Raw genomic sequence first — 21,027 nt, 5'->3', positions numbered from 1 at the left:
AATTGACAATTTTGGCACCTGCGCACGAGATCCTCCACATCGGATACCGCGGTGGGCCACCAGAAACCGGCCCTGTATGCTTTCCCAACCAGCGTTCTTGAGGCTGCATGGTTGCCGCAGACACCTTCGTGGATCTCTCGCAGTATGCCGTAGCCATCTTCCTTTGTGACACACTTCATGAGGACACCTGACCGGGCGCCGCGCTGGTAGAGCTTGGTGTCGACTAGGACAAAGCCCTTGCTTCTACGCATGACGCGTGCCGCCTCTGCGCTCCTGGCGTCAATTCCTGCTGGTAGCCTTTGGTCTCGGATGAAGTTGATAAAAGCCTCTCGCCAGTCCTCCCCCAGCACCATAACCTCTCAATCGGGTTGTTGGGGACCCACGTTGATGGTTACCTGCGGAGAAGGCTTGATGGATGGCTGCTTGAGCTCCTGGACAAAAACTCCCGGTGGAACCTGAGCACGAGTTGACCCCAGTTTAGACAAAGCATCTGCACCAACGTTGTGCTCCCGTAGCACGTGATGAACATCCAAGCCGGAAAATTTGTTTTCCAACTTGCGCACTTCCTGCACATAGGCATCCATCATCTCCTTATTGCAGTCCCACTCTTTGTTGACTTGCGGGACAACAAGAAGAGAATCGCCATAGACAAGTAGTCGTTTCATCCCTAGTGATATCGCCAAACGAAGCCCGTGAAGCAATGCTTCATACTCGGCTTCATTGTTGGATACCTCCCACAGGATCTAAAGGACATACTTTAATTGTTCACCTCATGGAGAAATAAGCAGAACTCCGGCGCCGCCGCCATCGAGCTTGAGGGACCCATCAAAGTACATGGTCCAGTGCTCTGGCTTGTCGACCGGAGTTGGGACTTGATTCTCCCTCCATTCAGCCATGAAATCGACTAGAGCTTGAGACTTGATTGCAGTGCATGGCTTGAAGTCGATTGACAAAGCCCCCAGTTCCACTGCCCACTTTGATATACACCCCGTGGCATCTTGATTATGAAGAATATCCGCCAGCGGGAAATCCGTAATCACAGTGATCTTGTACTCGTCGAAATAATGGCGCAGCTTTCTTGATGCGATTAGAATTGCATATAAAAGCTTTTGAACGGCGGGGTATCGTACCTTGGATTTGGAGAGTACCTCGCTGATGAAGTAGACAGGCCTCTGCACTCCAAATGCATGGCCTTCCTCGCCTCGCTCGACTACAATAGCACTACTGACAATATGAGTTGTTGCCGTGATGTAAAGTAGTAGATCTTCCCCCGGCAATGGTGCTGTAAGGATCAGAGGAGACTGAAGGTGATGTTTCAGATCTTGCAGAGCCCGCTCGGCCTCCTCCATCCATTGGAACTTATCTTGACGTTTTAGGAGCTTGAAGAAGGGTAGTCCTCTCTCCCCGAGTCGGGAGATGAACCTGTTCAGAGCTGCCATACAACCTGTTACCATCTGCACATCCTTGATTGTGGCCGGAGCCTCCATATCAGTAATGGCCGAAATCTTTACAGGGTTGGCTTCGATGCCCCGATTGCTGACGATGAACCCAAGCAAATTCCCTGAAGGTACTCCAAAAACGCACTTGGTTGGGTTGAGCTTCCACCGAAATCTGCGCAGACTACTGAACGTTTCTTCCAAATCTGCGATCAAATCGTCGGAATCCCTGGTCTTGATGACCACATCATCCACATAGGCCTCAACGTTCCGATGCAGCTAATCCGCGAAGCACATCTGGATCGCACGCTGGTAGGTTGCTCCTGCGTTTTTCAACCCGAAGGACATAATTTTGTAGGCATATGTCCCGTACGGGGTGATGAACGCTGTCTTGATTTGGTCCTCCTCCTTGAGCGCAATCTGATGATATCCTGAATAACAATCAAGGAAACAAAGAAGGACACAACCAGCCGTCGAGTCGACAACTTGGTCAATGCACGGGAGCCCAAAGTGATCTTTGGGACAGTGCTTGTTGAGATCAGTGTAGTCGACACACATTCTCCATTCATTGTTCTTTTTCTTTACAAGAACGGGATTAGCTACCCACTCTGGATGGATTACTTCTTTAATAAATCCGGCCGCGAGAAGTTTAGCTATTTCCTGCTTAATCGCCTCACGCTTGTTGTGGGCAAACCTTCGCAGGTGTTGCTTTTTTAGCACAGCCCTTGGGTGTACATTCAGACTATGCTCGATCAACTCCCTGGGCACCCCTGGCATATCCGCAGGTTTCCATGCGAATATGTCTCGGTTAGCTCGAAGGAAGCTGACGAGCGCGATTTCCTATTTCTCACCTAAGCCCGCGCCGATGATGGCGGTCTTAGATGAATCACCCTCCTGGAGCTGGATCATCTTGAGGGCCACGTCGTCAGTCGACTGAATGCTCGACTTGCTGGCCTTTCTCGAGGGAATCTCCAGCCCGGACTGAGAAAGCTGCTACGCGGCCGCGAGTACTTCTCCCGAAGCATCTGGCACACGAGTAGTCGAAGCGTATTGGATCGCCTCCTGATTGCAGTCATACGACTTCTTCAAGTCGCCCCGGAGAGTGAGTACTCCACTAAGTCCTGGCATCTTGAGAAGCAGATAAACATAATGTGGCACTGCCATAAACATGGCGAGTGCCGAACGACCCAATATTGTATGGTAAGAAGATTCGAAGTTAGCCACTTCGAATTTGATGAACTCAGTGCAGTAGTTCTCCCTCATGCCGAAGGTGACTGGAAGAACTACCATACTAAGTGGGTGTGCCGCGTTACCTGGGACGATGCCGTAAAAGGGGGACTTGCTCAGAACCAGCATGTCCTTGAAGTCCAGGCCCATCTTCCTCAGAGTGCTGGTGAAGATGAGGTTAAGACCGCTCCCACCATCGATGAGCACCTTGATGAGCTTGACCTCTGCCACCACGGGGTCCAGAACCAGGGGGAACTTGCCAGGCTCCGAAAAGCTCGTCCACTGGTTGTCGCGGGAGAATGAGATAGGGACCTCCGACCAACGGAGTGGTCATGGTACCGCCGGCTCGATGGACATGATCTCCCAAAGAAGCAGCTTCTGGTCCCGCCTGGAGCTGAAATCCCCATCACCTCCGAAGATGATGTTGACGATCTTCGAAGCGTCCTGGAACTTCGGGTTGCGCCCTTGGTCCTCCTGGTCGTCATCCTCGGGTTCTTTGTCCGCAGGCTTCTTATTCTTCTTACCACCACCGGAGTTGCTGAACGTCCTCCAGAGATGGTAGCAGTCGATGGCCGCATGGTTGGCACCTGGATACCATGGGCACTTCTTCTGCAAGAGCTTCTCGAACTCTTCCTGCGTCATCGACTTCTTGCCCCGCGAGGGACGATCTACAGCCGCGATGAGATCATCTGGCTTGCGTTTTCGGGGTGGACCCGAATAGTCCCGCTGGCCTTTGTCATTGAGGTTGTCGTTTGGGCGCCTCAGATTTCTATCTTGGCACCGCGGGAACCGCTCCCGCATCTTCTCCTCCTGCTCGGACCAATCGTGCATCATATCACGAAGGCCCGCAACAGTCTTCGGCCTGTTCCGCCCAAAATCCCTATAGATGCCTGGGTCGGTGATGCCATTGTAGAAACAGTCGATGATGTCGTCCTTTGAGATGTTCGCGATGGTGGCGCGAACGTCGAAGAAGCGACGTGTATAGGACCGCAGGAGCTTGTTACGTTCCTATTTACACTGAGCAAGATCATGACAAGTACCTGCGCGAGCAATCGCTCCCTGGAAGTTGTCAATAAAGACCCTCTTGAGCCGTTCCCAGGTGGAGTTGTTGCTTAGGCTCTCCAGCCACGTGAGCAGCGCAGGGTCCAAAGCCATCGGAAAGTAGACGACCTTGGTGATGTTCGAGCCCCCTGCGACCTCAATGGCCGTGGAGTAGCAGCGTAGCCACTGCTGAGGAGCCTGCTTGCCGTCATACTTGGTGATGCCAATCGGCTTGAAGCCCTCAGGGTACTTGTAGCTGCTGAAACGTGTAGAGAAAGCTGGGAATCGGTCACTACAGTCAGTACCTTCGGTTTCGACTTCTTCGCGGACCTTGCGCCTGGAGGAGATTACGGACCGCGTATCGTGGCCTTCATTGATGTGCTAGCGCAGGTCCTCTGGAGGAGGCTGATGGTTGACCTGTCGCGGGTTACCCCCTGGAGGCGGCTGCTGCCTCCTGCCAGGGGCCTGGCTCCCGCAAGCGTTATCATTGTTGAGGCTGGGCTGAGGTCGTGGACGTCCGCCAGCCGTTCGGCTGTGGCCCTGGCTGCGGCTCTCGCCCACATGCTCATCCCTGATGGTGGATGCCGGGTTATGCTGATCCAGCTGGATCCAGGCCCTCTGCGCGTAAAGAAGTGCTTGATGCACATTCGGGTCATTTCTGCGTTCGAGGATGGCCGTAACCCTAGCGATGTTGGCCACTGGAGTCCTGAAGCCTCGTTCACTCACAATGGCGAACTCAGGATTAAGCTCATGATCCATAGATCGCCTCCGCTCGTTGGCCCTCCTCCGCCGGATTGTGCGGGCCCTGTTCCTGGCCGTCCGCGCCTCACGATCAGCGTCGTTCTCATCGCCGGTGTTGGCTGTGACCTCATCTTCAGAGACCGCTTCAAATTTGATGATGGGAAGATTCCCATCGTCCTCGCCTTCTTCTGCTATTAGCACCTGGCGGGAGGCGAGCTCATCAGAGCTCGTGTCGACTAGTTCTGTCGACTCCTCCACCACGGTAGCCAACGGCCTACCCTCCTGGAAAGGCAGAGGCTCGAGATGGGCCACAAGTCGAGCCTCGGCCTTGAGTAGATTGGAGAGCTCCATCCCCCTCCAATGTACGAAGCGCCCCTCGGGTGTGGAGGTGATCATCAGATCACTGGCGCCAAAACTACCCGAGGCCTCCCGCCATGCGGTGGCTTCGGGCCATCCAAGTTGGAGCAGGGAATCCGGGTCCTCCTCTAATGCAGAGAAAGACTCGGAGAAGTTGGCCCCCTGAAGATCAGTGGCCAAGTTGCGTGAACCGAGTTGAGATCGGTTACGCGAATCCTTAGATTGGAACGAATCCAACCCAAGGGAAGATGCCACAACGCTGGATGAAGTCGAGCCTGGAGCAGACTCCACCTCGATCTTTGTTGCGGAAGCGTGGGTCGACAAGTCGTCGAGCCCGTCGACAAACTTGTTGAGGTCGTTGCGAGGATCCGCAGCGGAAGTCTTTGGCTTCATGTCGACAAGGAATTGACGGAAGTTGCCTGCACCATCTGTGATGCAAACCCACGAGCCAAAAACAAATGTCGTGCCCTGAGAGATATACCCAAGGTGGTAAGTTTTGGGTGAGGAGACGCCGAGATCAGGAAATCGAAGGTGCAAGGAACACAAAGCTTAGACAGGTTCGGGCCGCAAAACGCATAACACCCTACGTCCTGTATAGTAGTTTGTATTGCCTTTGGTGTAGATTGATCTGTAGATCTTGTTTCGAGAGGGGTCCTTGTCCTCCCTTATATATCCGAGATGCTAGGGTTACAAGAATACTAACCAACACCAGCTAAGGAATCGTACCAGAACATGTCTCGAGTAGATTCCCTCTGTATCGGTTAGCTCTATCTCCTACTTAAACGGGATAAATAAGAGATAAATGAGATAAATAAGAAATAAGACGGACTTAATCTCTTAAACCTCTTTAAACTATGTCATGTACACAGTCCCGTGGCCCGGGTCTGACACCCCCTACAACAGATGGATTTTTCGAGGTGGGTTGTGGTTTGACTCGGAAGAGGAAGCGGAAAAGATCCCAGTGGGGTTCAATTCCGAGAAATGCTTCGCAAAAGTGAATAAAGATGGAAATGTGGCAAATGGAGTTCGGGTTGAGGTGATAGAGCTCAAGCCCGTAACAGTAAAGAAGGCCACGGAAAAAAGAGCAAGAGGGGAGGGCCAGACCCCGTTCGGCAAAATGGTAAAATGTGACGATTTCGTCAACATTTTCCATGGGGAAAGGTTCGCGGAATGAGAGGCGCCAATTGACAAGATTCTTGTCTTGGAGCGTCTTGGAGCAACCCCTCGGAAACAAACCTATTAAGATCGTTGAGGGAGCACTTACTGTGTGTCCACTCCCCGGATGGCGGCTGCGCCTCCTTCTTCCCATCCTTCTTCGATTTCTTGGGCGCCATCTCTGGATCCGCTCGCCACGAGTTGCTCGGGAGCTGCGGGGAGAGGGGCGGGGAGATCTGGGTGGATTGGAAGTTCTCTGAGAGGATGGCGGCGGAGTGCGGTTCTGTTTGGGGATTTTGGTGGCTCTTGGCAAATTGCATATTGGAAGCACAGTTTTTACTCAATGTTACCGCGGGGTTAAATAACCAGTGGTTGGGTGCAGTGTTACTGTTTTGAAGCTGAAGAGTCATTTCAAGGAATGTTTGGAAGTTGAGGGGTCATTTGATGGATTGTTTAGATAAAATATTCGATTAATCATTTTTTCAGGGTTAATTGTCCAAAAAAAAGGGGTTTCTCGAATTCCAGATCTAACTTCCATCATTTGTGCCATCACACCAGTTCTTTACCACATGGATATTTTTACACTGCATGCCATGACTTTTGGATCCTTATTTCCAAATCTGAGAGATTTGGATTCAAGGCTCGGGGGCTGCGGGATACGTGGCATCGACTACTTATTTTTTTGAATTTATTTGAAAAAGTAAGTAAGGAAGATTCAAGCCTAATGCGACCCTCAGCTTGATTCTCTGATTCAACTTAAGGCTCGGGGGCTACTCCATATGGAGTGCGATTTTTCAATCGCACACCATATTAAAAATATAATTCGGGGTATAAGCACCTCATAGCTTCGATGCAGCCAAGTGAGTACTTGAAGAAGGACTTCAAGATGGAGCTTCAAAGAAGTCGAAGACTACTTCGAAAAGTATTCGATAAGGCTGCAGTACTCAGCTACGAAGAGCTCGGGGGCTTGTCAGACCGGGGGCCACGGGACTGTGTACATAAGGTAGTTTAAACAGGTTTAAGAGATTAAAGGGCTGTTTGGAGTGCCGCCTAACCCGCCACAGCGTGCCTAACTTGTGGCGCTCAAAACGGCCGCCACACCTGCGGCAGAAAAAGTGTGGCGCGCCGTGGCGGGTTAGACGGCACTCCAAACAGCCCTTATGTCCGTCTTATCTCTTATTCATCTCGTTTATCTCTTATTTATCCCGTATGAGTAGGAGATAAAACTAGTCGGTACAGAGGGAATCTACTCGAGATATGTTCTAGTACGATTCCTTGGCTAGTATCGGTTAGGATTCTTGTAACCCTGGCCTCCTGGATATATAAGGGGGGACAGGGACCCTCTCAAAAGAAGATCATCAGATCATTCTATACCCAAGGCAATACAAACCACCATACAGGACGTAGGGTATTACGCACCTCGCGGCCCGAACCTGTCTAAGTTTTGTGTTCCTTGCACCTTCGAATTTCTGATCTCGGCGTCTCCTCACCTAAAGCTTACCACCTTGGGCATATCCCTCGGTGGGCAGCCGGTAAAATACCGACAGCGCGCGCTTTTGTAACTCGATGGGCAACACCCAATGTCCTCAACTCGGAACACGCTCTTGAGACCCGAGCGCCATGGTGACTCTGCGCAGGTTAGTCGCACCCCTGAAGGAGGTTTCGGATATCAGGGGAACAACAATCGCCAGCGCAACCAGGACAATCCAGTCGGCCATGGAAATCACCAGGGCCAGCAGTCCGCGTATGGCAACATTGAACAAGAGGTGCAACAACTGATGCGTCCACCCTGCGGCCAGCATGATCCAAGGACTCAAGGCGAAGCTCCACCTGAGGCTAGCCTCCAGAACGCTCCTACGATTAATCTAAAGTAGAAGATCAACGACGGTCGTGAGGCATCTTTAAGGCAAGGAGAAGGGACCGACCTGACAGATATCACGATGCCGACGATAGTGACTGATTTCCTGCGTTCACCTCCAACATCACCGACCGGTCCTACCCTAAGGACTTCAAACCAATCGGCATCCCCATATACAATGGTAAACAAGACCTGCACTAGTGGATTCGTTGCTACTCTATCGCCATCGAGGTATCTGGTAGATCCAACTCCACCAAGACACTCTACTTCCTAGTAGCCTTGAAATCCGTGCCCCTCGCTTGGCTCGAAAAAGCTTTAAACCAAACTCCATCGACTCCTCGCTGGCCGGCGTGCCCGCACGCCGCGGATGGAGACGGGCGGCCAGCTGCAGGAGCTCCACGCGCGGGCGGACGAGCCGTGGCCCAACAGTAGGGCTTGGCGACTCCTGCAGCGGAGGGCGAGCAGGAGCCCACCAACACGCCGCGCCGCCGGCCTGCTGTCCTGACGTGCCGCCTCCTGGACGCGCGGCCGACCCGTGCTGCTGGCCGTCTTTCCCGACACGCCGCTGTGGCCCAACCGCGCTGGCACACTGATGTGCGGCCGCCTCGCCCCGCCGGCTTGCTGCCCCGACACGCTGCTTGGCCTGCTCTGACACTGACCCCGACGTGCCTTGTGCAGGAGTTCTTCACCATCACCAAGTGCTCGACAGATTGCCTCAGCCAGGTATTTGAACATTCACTTTGACTATGCTTATACTCGGTGACGTATTGGTTCTATCTTCCTTTGAAATTCCCTCTCCACAATTACGCCCTACTCAAAGGAGATACTTGTTAGTGATGGCAGTGGCGGCTCCAGTGGAGCAGGCGACATCTTGATTAGTAGAACGGGTAAGCAATATGGTTCTATTTATACGGGAAAAAATTATTTCTGATGAATGGTATAGTGGATTACATTGCTGATAAATTTTCTGGTGAATGATATGGTTCCAGCACTGAATTTTTTCATTACTGATGAATCATATTACTGCCAGGTACGTATGTAAATTTTTAATTTGGAGCTGACCAGCTGTGGTAACTTGTAACATCAGACTGCAAATCAAAGTAGGAAGATTTGTCTATATTCAGCTTGGTACATTTTTAATAGTGGACTAGACGACCAACATTTTCTTTTTTGTGAATGTCAATCTAATCATGTATCTTGCCTTCTTCATTGTAGTGGTTCTCTACACTTCTTGGCCTCAAACAATGATTGTGGAGTTAGAGACTTTGACATGGAAAAGTTTCGATCTGCAATAACTTCCTATTTGCTTGGCCTGTGAATGTAAAGCCTTCACCTAATTCTTTGATTGTCTATTTTAGTGTTGACTATGTTGCACATTTGTTGGATTTTCATTTTCTATGACGTTGGAGAACTATTATCTTATTCTGCCCCGTGTTTAATATCTGCAGCATACATCACTGAGTCCTGATGGCAAACTTGCTGTGATTGTGGGGGACAATCCTGATGGACTTCTGGTTGGATGTTAATTCAGGAAAAGTAAGAAGAATGCAATCTACTGACTTCAAATATAAAATCCATAATACACACAAACTTATGTTTGTTTGTTTCTCCCAGACGCTTCATAATCTCCACGGCCATTTGGATTACTCCTTCGCATCAGCATGGAACCCAGATGGCCGAACATTCGCCACTGGAAACCAAGACAAGACATGCAAAGTATGGGACATCAGGAATCTCCCCAAATCACTTGCTGTATTGGTTTAATAGATTAGGACTGCATTTGTAATGTATATAGTGGATAAAGCATGTGAATTTGTGATGTAAAGAATATTTGTGATGTAAAGAATGGATAAAATATGTGTATATATATGATGTATATAAGGGTATATTCTATCCTCCTTTTTCTTTTTTTTTCTTAATTTATCATAGGAGACACTAGTTAGCAACCCGCGTCTCCTATGTGAAGTCATAGGAGATGCAGGTTAACAACCGGCGTCTCCTATGTGGAGGTTATTGGAGACGCGGGTTTGTAACACGTGCCTCCTATGTGAACGTCATTGGAGACGCGGGTTTGTAAAACGCGTCTCCAATAGCCTCTCACATAGGAGACGTGGAAAAACCACGTCCCCTATGACTTCACATCAGAGATGTAAATTTGAAGATGTAAAAAAATGCATCTCCTATTTGAGTTAATCTGCATCTCCTATGATGCTTTTCTTATATGGTGCTTACCATCTCTCAACTAGCACTTGTTATTCTAATAGTATATTTTTCCTTTTGATCATTTATTCACGATTGTTTGGCATCTAATGAATTCAAGTCTTCAAAGGAAAAGGTTGCCAATTCTAATGTTTTAACTCTCATTGAGTTCTTTTTTAAACCAAAATACATATGAAAATTTATAAATTTCCAAATATGCTGGTATGAAATGGCAGCTTTACACCAATGCTGATACGAGCCAGCAGCGGTACATCCATGCCGGTTGATACGTCCGATACATGCACAAATTGAAAAAGGTTTCTACAGATTTCGTGGCTCTTTACAGACACCAATCATTGTCGTTTTCAAGTCAACAGAGTTTAGAGTCTCCTCAGATACAATTAGTTTAATTGCTTTTCGTACTTGTATAGATCTTAATAAAGTTCACTGTGCATGGTCGCAGAAGCCGTAGGTGCACTTGTTGTTGCACTGGTTGAAGCACTTGCCGCAGTTGTCCATGTCGGCGAGCGTATAGACGCAGCGCCCGCCGCAGCAAATGCGACCATGCTTGCAGACCTTGTTGCAGCCTCCGCGGTGATCCACGCTGGCCACCGTGTCCACGCACTGCCCGTCGCAGCACGTCGGCCCGGGGCTGCCAGGCGCCAGGCACACGGCGGCCGTTTTCTTGGAGCAGTCGTACGACGGCAAGGGAGTGTTATAGACTGCGCTATTTGCTAGCAGGAAACGGCACCTTCTGGCTTTGAGCCCTGGGATGATTTTTTTTTAGAATATGGAAACTTCCGGCCTTGATCATTCATGTGCGAATGACTACAGCCAACAAGAGTGAACACAGCACGTCACAGCATAGCTTAGAAACAGATCCAAAAGAACTTAGCTGGTCTGAGCTAGGGAGCAACAGAAAAACGCAAAAAAAAGACTCTTAGGTGGCTATCCTGCTTCTAAAGTTCCAGCCACCACTACAAGAATCTATTTATTCTATGACGAAATAATTTCATCATAGATCATTGAAATTTTGTCATAAAAATTTGTCTGTGACAATTTTACTCACCGTCATCTATTGAGCGTCACAGATTAAATCTGCCGACGTTTTCTTCGAAATCATCACGGATGAGGACAATCTATGACGTTTTTTAACCGTCATGAAACCTTTTTGGGCCCGTGCAGTCCAGCCTAGGCCCACCATTCGTGACGAAATTAAACGTCACAGATGATTGCGACGTGGCGCCCAATATGACAGGTGACGTGGTCGCTGACACATGTGCAATAACGTGGCTGCTGACGTGGATGATGACGTGGCACCTGACGTCACGTATGACGGCCCATTAATTTTTTAACAGCAGCCCAATAATTATTTAATTTGCGGCCCATTAATTATTTAACAGCGGCCCATTAATTTTTAACAACAGCCTACTATTTTTTTTACAACCAGCCCATTTCAGAAGTGGGCCATTTTGTTGACCCGCTATCAGATCAAAGCCCACTAAACAGGCCTATTAAAATTTGAGCCCACCAAATTTAATCTAATTTCTCATACAATCTCAGATTCAATATATAACAGATACAATCAGAATGCTTTTCAACCTAATAGCAGATACAATCTCAGATTCAAAGGAGTTTATCTCTGCTTCCAGAATCAAACAATAGTTACACAGCAAGCAACAAAAGTTTGTGTAGCAGAACCAAGCTACCAGCTTGTCCAGGTTCAAGAATCACACAGCATTCTAGCAGAACCCAAAATGCGAGCTACCAGTTAAACTTCAAGCACCAACAACCAGAACTAGTCAACAACCAGCTAGCTTATAGGTTTAGGTCCCCCCCCCAACCAGCAGGACCTGCAGCACCAAAAAATCCAAGCACCTAAAACAACTTGCTGTTTGATTCCAGAAGCAAAGGCAACAAAAGTTGTAGAACACCAACAGGACCTGCAACACCAAAAACCAAATACCAGAAACAAATTATGCCACTATCAGTGCCTCACTCCAGCACCAAAATAACAGATAAGGTGCAACATGAAAAGATTGGTTTTACCAACATCTAACATACCATCATATCTATTAGCGTGGTCCATGTTGACCCAGAACAAGCTCAAGTTTTGCCTCCAACTCAGCTTGCTTCTTGCTCATCTCCTCTTTGTCCCTTATCCTTGTCAGTTCAGTTTCCTGCACTTGCTTTGACAAGCCTTCCATTTGTTCGCGCTGGTTGCTGACAATCAACCGAAGCTCAGCATTCTCCCTCTTCTCCGCTTCTAGTTGTGCACTCATCCTTGGTCGCTTAGTCTGCATCCCAACATTCTGAAGGAAGGCACTCTTCTTGTTGTTGCGCTCAAGCACATTAGCTACAACCTGAACCGCAGACTTGGGTTGTTCACCTTGTGTTGGTTGTGCAGCCAGTTGGGTTTCCATTTGAGTCTAGCAAGCAAGCAGCAAACATTGTTTAGGATCATGGGGCAGTCTAAAATATCCAACTAAAAAAAGCACCATTAGAGAGCAGACTTACAATAGCTGATTGGACAGCAGGTGTGTAGCCATCCTTTTTCTTGCTGAAGTGGCACATTTTGAACAAATTAAACGCATTAAGTTCTGTATTCTCATCCTCGTTCTCATCCTCCTAAAGGAAATGTTTATATGGATTAAGATTACTTAATCGGTCGCAACACTTGATAGTAGGAAAAAATTTAAGAAACACCATAAACATTGGACATTTTCAGATTGCTATGTAAACTAGATAGAAACTATTTACAGCAATTTTAATGTCACACAAACTATCACAATGGTTCACGGTTGCTACCAGGCACAGTAACCTAGTGGCAGTATTCATAAAATGCATATAAGACATGAACTCGAACAAATAAATCATAAACAAGTACTATGGCAGCCATTTTACTGAAGTAGCAATCTCCAAAATCTACCCCCAAGCATAATTAATGAATAAAATTGTCATATTGCAGATACTGACACACATGAGAGGAAACCCGAGATAACTCCAGCAGTTTATAACCAACCCACACGACCGTACAACATAGTGGGCGTTATACAAACTGATCTTGGCAACTTATGGAACCAGAAACATTATTTGCTAAATATGACAGAACAACAAGTTCACTTGAACAAAATGGATATCTACTTACTACCAGCAAATGGATATCTATATAGAAGACATCGGGATAAGAAATGAAAGGCACATCGACGTGGCTAACTTACCAAATTTTCAACAAATACCGCGTAGCTACAGGAGCCAGTTGTTTGATGTAACAAAACATTCCCTCGGTTGTCTTTGTTCTTTTGACAAATCATCTACATCATATACGAATACATGTTAGACAAGTAGCCAAAGTATCATGTTCATGAGAAGTGTTGGGTTATATGGAGAAATACCATTTTTTTGGGAGTCTTCCACATTTCCACAAGGTCAAGCCATTCCTTATCACTTGTTGATTTCACAGGAGAAGTCTTTGGAACCAAATGCAATGGAAAAGTATCAAAAAATTCTTTCTTGAGCCTATGTCGCTGGTTGCGAACTGCATTCCTCATCATTTCAAGGCAACCATTCTTAACCACAGCATCATTTGTGTCAATGTTGAACTTTGCCTATTCAGATGGAAGAACATATAAGAAATATAATATGTGATAAAATGAATAGCTTTCAAGACATTTGTGACCAGATCCTGTAGGAAACTACCATGCAAGGAGCAAATCAAGACATTTTTAATGAGGGGTGCTTGTAGATTATAAAACTAAAAAAATACTACCAGAGTTACACATACTACACTTGACCAAATAATAGGGATTATTGCATCTAAATAGGGGAAAGGCCTTGGAGAATGTACTTACACGAAGTATTCCCAAAAATTCCTCAATCTCAGCACGTCCCTTGTACTCCTTCCAGTGCGTGAGCACAGGCATATGGTTCCTGACTGCAATGTTGATTTCAGTTGCATACTTTGCAGCAATAAGAGGTACCAGGGGCCTGATTTGCCCTTCCGGTATGACAATTGGCAGCTTGGCCCGATGAGATCGGTTAAGCCTGTTGAGGCCATGTCCCATATTAGTTCCTCGGTTCCATGGCACCTCTCCTCCTGGTTGTAAATAGTCATTGAAAATGCAATTAGCATACAGCAACCAAAGTACTAATGCAATATCCCATATGGCAAATAAATGAACAAACAAACACCTTCATTGGTCATCTGGTTGACACCAACAGGTTGCGCGCCGACATCAGCTCCATCATGCAAGTCAAAACCATCTATAAATGGGAGGCAGTAAGTAAACATTCATCATGCAACCAAAGTTATTTGAATGATAGTAAGAAACGATCACCTGTGTTGGCAAAGTTGTTGTGACCATTAGCTTGCAGCATGGCATCGGGTCCATCATCTACAAAATAGCAGGAATTAAGAGTGCATCCATCCGGACATCAATGTTCATAGAATGAGAAACATGGTAGTAGAACTAGCCTTGATCAGCAGGTCCAACAGCTTGGCTGATAGCAGGGTGTGATGGAGGTGGCACATGGATGTCACTTGGTGCAAGACTTGGACCAGGCTGGGAAATGCTTCTGTTTGACCATGGACCTGTAGTAAGTGCTGCATAAACCCTCTTACGAGAGCGAAACTTGACTCCCATAGGTGGTGCATCTGAGGTTTGTTTCTTAGTTTTCTTGCTGGTCTTCCCCTTAGAGCCCTAGTATAAATGGAAGCACGGATTTTCAATACAGTTTCCAGATAATTATATTGCATTACCAAAAAGATACCAATACAAGCCCTAACAAGATGCAAGAATCATCACCTTAGCAATGTCATCATCACACAAATCTTGTTCATCGGTATCATCGTGCAAAGGATCATAGTCAGCATCTTCTCTATTTCTCTCATTTGTCTTGTTATTGTCTTTAGAATTGGCAGCTATTCTCAAACCATTGGGGATGAAATCAGGAAGACCAAGTTGCCGTAGCCTTGCACTGTTTGCCATGCATTGTTTGAGGCGCAACTCTTCATACGGATGCAGCGGTTCTAGGATGAGATAAAACAAACAGTGAGTTACAATTGTATGCATGTAGCCTAGAACTACAGAACCATAGCAGAGGATAACTCTACAATTGTAGCGAGCTCTTTTAACAAACATGTCCAGTGGGTGGTTTTGCGAAAAATAACCACCCTCGAAAAGAACATAAACAAACCATAGCCCTAACTATTGGAGGGCGGTACACAGGACTAACAACCTAGGCTATGCCCCAATTTCATTAGTAATTGAGTAACGAAATTATAGCATCTAGGAGAGTCAGCACGAGTTAAACTTCACCAACTAACAGCGAGTTACATGTCACCCAAAAGAAGCAGCAAGGGCTCCCAGCTTCTACTTAACCAACTACAAAAGGGCTACCTAGAAAGGTAACCTGCAACCTGAGATAAAACAGGAGGATTCAACTCCTTGCGAACATGGGCACATACCGGGTCCTTGTGCTTTCTTTTGTCCACACTTCGTCGGCATCATGCGAAGTGGTTAGGGGCTGCGACGGTGTGGTGGCAGAGGTGGTACTTGAAGCAGTTACATCGGCATTGAAGCGTCGATGGCTGATGGAGGAGTCGTGGCTGATGTGGTGAGGCCACAACGGAGGAGGAGATGGGGGCGCAGAGGAGGTGGAGGAGATGGTGGGGCGGTGGCCGGGGAGGTAGAGGAGATGGTGGCGGCGGCGGTCGGTCCTGGAGGAGATGGAGGCGCAGCGGCCGGCGGAGGTGGAAGAGATGGTGCGGCGGCGGTCGATGGTGGAGGAGACGGTGGGGCGCCGGTCGGGGGAGGTAGAGGAGATGGTGGGGCGGCGGTCGGGGGAGGTAGAGGAGATGGTGCGGCGGCGGTCGGTCCTGGAGGAGATGGGGGCGCGTCGGCCGACGGAGGTGGAGGAGATGGTGGCAGCCGAGGTGGAGGATATGGTGCTGCGGCAGTCGGTGGTCGAGGAGATGGAGGCGCAGCGGCCGGCGGAGGTGGAGGAGATGGTGGCGGCGGCGGTCGATGGTGGAGGAGACGGTGGGGCGCCGGTCGGGGGAGGTAGAGGAGATGGTGGCGGCGGCGGTCGGTCCTGGAGGGATGTTGTGGGAGATGCAGATGGGGAGGCGGCTGACCTAGACATTTCGGAGCCAGGGCAGAAGGATTACGAAGATACCCTTACGTATTTGGGAGATGGTACTCTGAAATCTGGTAATTGCTTTGGATGGAGATGGGTAGTAGCGTCAATGCACTATGAAATTTTTCGGGCTGCCGCCGCTGCACCGAAAGGAGGACGCTGCTTGCCGCGCTCCCTCCGCTGGAAAGCAAAGGAGAGCGCTGCTGAGGCAAAAAAAAAAATTTGTAATTAAGAAATTAAAGCATTTTTTTGAAGTAATTCGTAAAATAAACTATCTTAAATACATGATTACATTTTTCTCATGTAATGGACAACATATAAATTGACAGGTACGATTTCGTAGAATTTATTAGTATCTGTACTGTTTTCTATCATTTAATTGAATTTCTAGTCTTTATGCAAAGTAATTCCATATTGAACTATGTGTATCTCCAAATAGATTCAAAAAAGTTCAAAAAAATATTATGTGCCTCGTATGTTTCATAAACTACCCTACAATAAATTTAAAGTATTTTGATATAGTTCTAGTACACATTGTTCACAAATGAACACATATCTCACATAGTTTCTAATAACTCTAGTCCAACTTTGAGATTTAAGCAGCGCATTACATTTTCGAACTCATATGGAACTCAAGCTTGGATAGAACCTTATGTTTACCATACCATTACAAAATATGAAGTTAGATGACCAATTGTTATAGAAAAATATGGTTCGTCATTTCTCTTACGCTGCAGGAAAAGAAGTTATATAAAAACAAGTTGAGAACCGCGACCTTCACCGTCTAAAGAAATAGCACCACCACTGACCCTCGTATGTTTGATTGTGGCGGTCCCAATGTACTTTTTGTTGTGGCGGTCCCAAGCCATCAGCAGCAAGCTATTCATAAATTCACCACTAGCTATTGGAACTGCACCATAGCCATTGAAATTGAACCATAATGTTTGAAATAAAAAAAGGATACAGTGTCATTTAGAATAATACATGGTTCTTGTTACTAAACCATAGGCATTGAAATAAAGAAAGATACAATGCCATTCCACAAACAGAATTATACAAAGGGTTTCACCATCACGGCTATTCATCATCACTGTCAACATCAAGTGTAGCACCATAGCCATTGGAATTGAACCATAATGTTTCAAATAAAAAAAGGATACAGTGTCATTTAGAATAATACATGGGTCTTGTTACTAAACCATAGCCATTGAAATAAAAAAAGATACAATGCCATTCCACAAACAGAAGTATACAAAGGGTTTCACCATCACAGCTATTCATCATCACTGTCAACATCAAGTGTAGCACCTCCTTCATCATCGCTACAATACTCCAAAAGTGTGTCATCATCTTCTTCCTCTTCGACATGAGTCTGATGCCCTTCATTGTGGCATTCTTTAACCAACCGAGCAATTTCAGCAGCATCAAAAATAGGGCCTTGTTGATCAATTCTATTCATAGGAATATCATATGCCACGTCTATCACTGCTTCAAACCTTCCGTCCCCATCACAGCATTCATCCTCTTGATATGCAGGAGCACTATATTGTGCAGACTCGGTTTCCCTTACATTGTAAAGATGCCTATGGTCATATGTCTGGACAACTTGCCAACCTTTACCCAACTTTGTGTCTGGCAAATAGAAGACCTTCCTAGCCTGAGTGGCCAAGATTAAAGAATCATCCTTATACCATAGACTTCCAACATTGATGCTCTTGAAGAAGCCATCATATTGAACATCAGTTTTCTTCCCATCAAGTTTAAACCAATCACATTTAAACAAAACTACTGTCCTATCCTCAGAATTATATCCTAACTGAATTATCTCTTTCAAGGTTCCATAAAAATCAATGAACTGACCATTGTGTGTACCTTCTGTCATTACTCCACTATTCTGGGTTTTCTTATTCTTGTCACGGTCAACAGTGTTAAACCTCACACCATTAACTATGCATGAGGTGTATTTCTTGACTCTAAAATCAGGACCACATGCCAAGGAAAAGATATCCTCATCCACCTCTTCTGGATGAGTCTCCCGCAACCTCATGATCTGGCACATGCAACACACACACACATGAGAATCTGTATAGAAAAGAAAGAGAAAGAAGAATCTGTGCAAATGAGAATCTGTAAACTAACATGTTTCCTCAACCAAGTCTGAAATCTTTGCCGAATCAGTCTTTCAATGTTAGGCACCCCTTCACTCTCTAATTCATCTCTGAACATTCTGCAAAAAGAAGAAGAAGTTAGCATATCTGCAACACAAAGGTGGCAAAAAAAGGAAGAAAACAGTAATTGCAACTTACTTCACATATTTCTCAACTTGTGTACAGTTGTTAAGCACATACCACACCATTTGGTCAAAGCCATTTTCATCATATTGCAGTTTAGATGCAGAAGTAAAATGAACTCCATGGCCAAAAACGTCGACACCATATGCCTGTTCATTAGAAAAACCTTGATTTCTTGGATTCCGATTAAATCTTGTTTCAACATCATCCATGTATTTGGAGCAAAATATCAGGCATTCGTCAGCAATATATGCCTCGGCAATTGAACCTTCTGGCCGTGCCCTATTCCTCACATAGCGCTTCAAAGTGTACAACCGCCTTTCAATTGGGTACATCCAACCATATTGCACAGGACCTCGGAGTAATGCCTCATCAGGTAAATGAACAGCAAGGTGCATCATGACATCAAAGAAAGCAGGGGGGAAAATTTTCTCAAGCTTCACTAGAATAATAGGGATTTCTTTCTTCATTTCAGCCAATACATCCTTGTTAAGTGTTCTGCTGCATAGTTGCCTAAAAAACCTCCCTAACTCTGCTATTGCCTCATATATGTCCTTGTCCAAAACTCCTCTCATGGCAGCTGGGAAGATTCTTTGCAAAAGAATGTGACAATCATGTGTTTTTAGCCCTTGTACCTTGGTTCCATCAGCATTGATACATCTTGAGATGTTGGAAGCAAAGCCATCTGGAAACTTCACCTCTTGTAAAAATTTACAAAAGGCCTCCTTTTGATCTTTGGACAAGGCATATCGAGCAACAGGCATCTCACCATCCTCTGTAAATTGCAGCTCCTCTTTAATTCCCAAGTCTTTTAGATCAAGCCTAGCTTTAGCTGTATCCTTTGTCTTCCCAGCTATGTTCAGAATTGTCCCAATGAGGGCCTCAAGTATGTTTTTCTCAATATGCATGACATCAAGATTATGTCTCAGCTTCAAATCTTTCCAATATGGTAACTTCCATAAACTAACCATCCGGCTCCAAATTCGCCGCACATTCTTGTTGCTTCCACCTTCCACGTCAGAATGCTTCCTCTTCCCACATTCTTGTTGCTTCCCAGGTCTAACATGTTTAACTTTCTCTAGTTCAGCCAACAGCTCTTCTATAGTGAATTGAGTTGGTTGCTCACTGGTTCCATGAAGTCCAACAAACTCATTATTTCTCCGCAAACGACAGCCTTTTGGAAGGAATCGATAGTGCCCAATATACCCAATTTTGCTCCTTAGGCTGTATGAAAGAGGATGCTTGTCACAATGAGTACATGCAAAATAGCCTTTTGTAGTACGCCCTGAAAGAGTACTCAAAGCTGGGTAGTCATGGATGCACCACATAACTGCAGCACGAAGACGAAATATTTTGCGAGTATTAGCATCATAAGCAGGCACACCCTTCCAAAGATCAAGTAAATCTTCTATAAGAGGCTCCAAAAATATATCAAAGTCCTTCCCAGGTGATTTAGGTCCTGGAATAAGCAAAGCCATCATGAAGTTTGACTCCTGCATGCACAGCCAGGGTGGAAGGTTGTATGGCACCACCAGTATAGGCCACATGCTGTATCTTGAGTTCTGTTCAGAAAAAGGATTGAACCCATCAGTAGCAAGTCCAAGTCTAAGGTTTCTTGCATCTTTTGCAAAATCTGGATATACTCGATCGAAATGTTGCCATGCCTCGCCGTCAGCTGGGTGGCTCATTTCCTTCTCACTAGGCTGCCTCTTTAACATGTGCCATTGTGCTTCTTCTGATGCTTCTTTGGTTGCAAACATCCTTTTTAGCCTAGGTGCCAATGGAAAATGCCGCAACACTTTCTGTGGTATCTTCTTCCTTTCTTGATCTTTCCACCTTGAAAGACCACAAACAGGGCAGTTGTCAAGATGTGCATATTTCTTTCTGAATAGAGCACAATTATTGTAGCAAACATGTATTGATTCATATCCCAGACCTAATTCCTTTAGAAGACTCTTTGCTTCATTATATGATTTTGGGAGTGTATTGAATTCTGGAAATGCTTCAGCCAATAGCTTCAATACTGCAGAAAAAGCAGAATTGCTTATCCTGTACAGTGACTTCATATGAAGCAGCTTTACCACAAAGGAGAACCTTGAAAATTTTGTACAACCAGGATAAAGTTGACGCTTTGCCTCTCTCATGGCTATTTTGAAAAATGAAACTTGTTCATGAGGTTCTGCGTCAGCTTCCTGATTTTCTCCACCATGTCTTGTTTGTTCTTCTGCAGTGTTTAGGTCTACTAAAACTGCTTCTAGAGGATCAACACCATAGTTGTCATCCTCTGTCATATCTCTGTCATGCACATCAATAGGATCATCAATAACCTCTACATCCAATTTCTCTCCATGATGAATCCATCGAGTATAACTACTGTCCATTCCATTCATCAATATGTGCTTCTTTACCAAAGACTGACATAGATACTTCTGATTAAGGCATCTACCACATGGGCATAGAATGTCAACCTTTTCACCGAATTTTCCATGAATCAAGCTCATAAATCCTTTCACACCATCAATGTGCTCAGGGGAAAACAATTTGCTATGCACCCAAGATCGATCCATCTATTCAAGTATTGCAG

The 21,027-nt window shown here is 46.2% G+C and overlaps 1 protein-coding gene and 1 long non-coding RNA gene across 2 annotated transcripts; one reads left to right on the top strand and one right to left on the bottom strand.

Annotated features, from left to right (window-relative positions):
- The first annotated feature begins 8,250 nt into the window (after nt 1-8,250).
- On the top strand, nt 8,251-9,669 carry LOC112887630. The gene is made up of 5 exons (XR_003227601.1): nt 8,251-8,702; nt 8,846-8,915; nt 9,031-9,135; nt 9,264-9,351; nt 9,430-9,669. It is a non-coding gene; the product is annotated as an uncharacterized LOC112887630 (long non-coding RNA).
- A 7,756-nt stretch (nt 9,670-17,425) lies between these two features.
- On the bottom strand, nt 17,426-20,824 carry LOC112885486. The gene is made up of 3 exons (XM_025951098.1): nt 18,459-20,824; nt 18,292-18,379; nt 17,426-18,202 (listed from the first exon to the last, which is right to left on the bottom strand). The coding sequence occupies exons 1-3, from the start codon at nt 20,822-20,824 to the stop codon at nt 17,426-17,428; spliced, it is 3,231 nt and encodes a 1,076-aa protein (XP_025806883.1).
- Between the last annotated feature and the right edge of the window lie 203 nt (nt 20,825-21,027).

Source organism: Panicum hallii, chromosome 3 (assembly GCF_002211085.1).
Source record: "Panicum hallii strain FIL2 chromosome 3, PHallii_v3.1, whole genome shotgun sequence".
Taxonomy (NCBI): domain Eukaryota; kingdom Viridiplantae; phylum Streptophyta; class Magnoliopsida; order Poales; family Poaceae; genus Panicum; species Panicum hallii.
The sequence above is the reverse complement of the archived record's forward strand: the minus strand, read 5'-3'. Positions and strand labels throughout refer to the sequence as shown.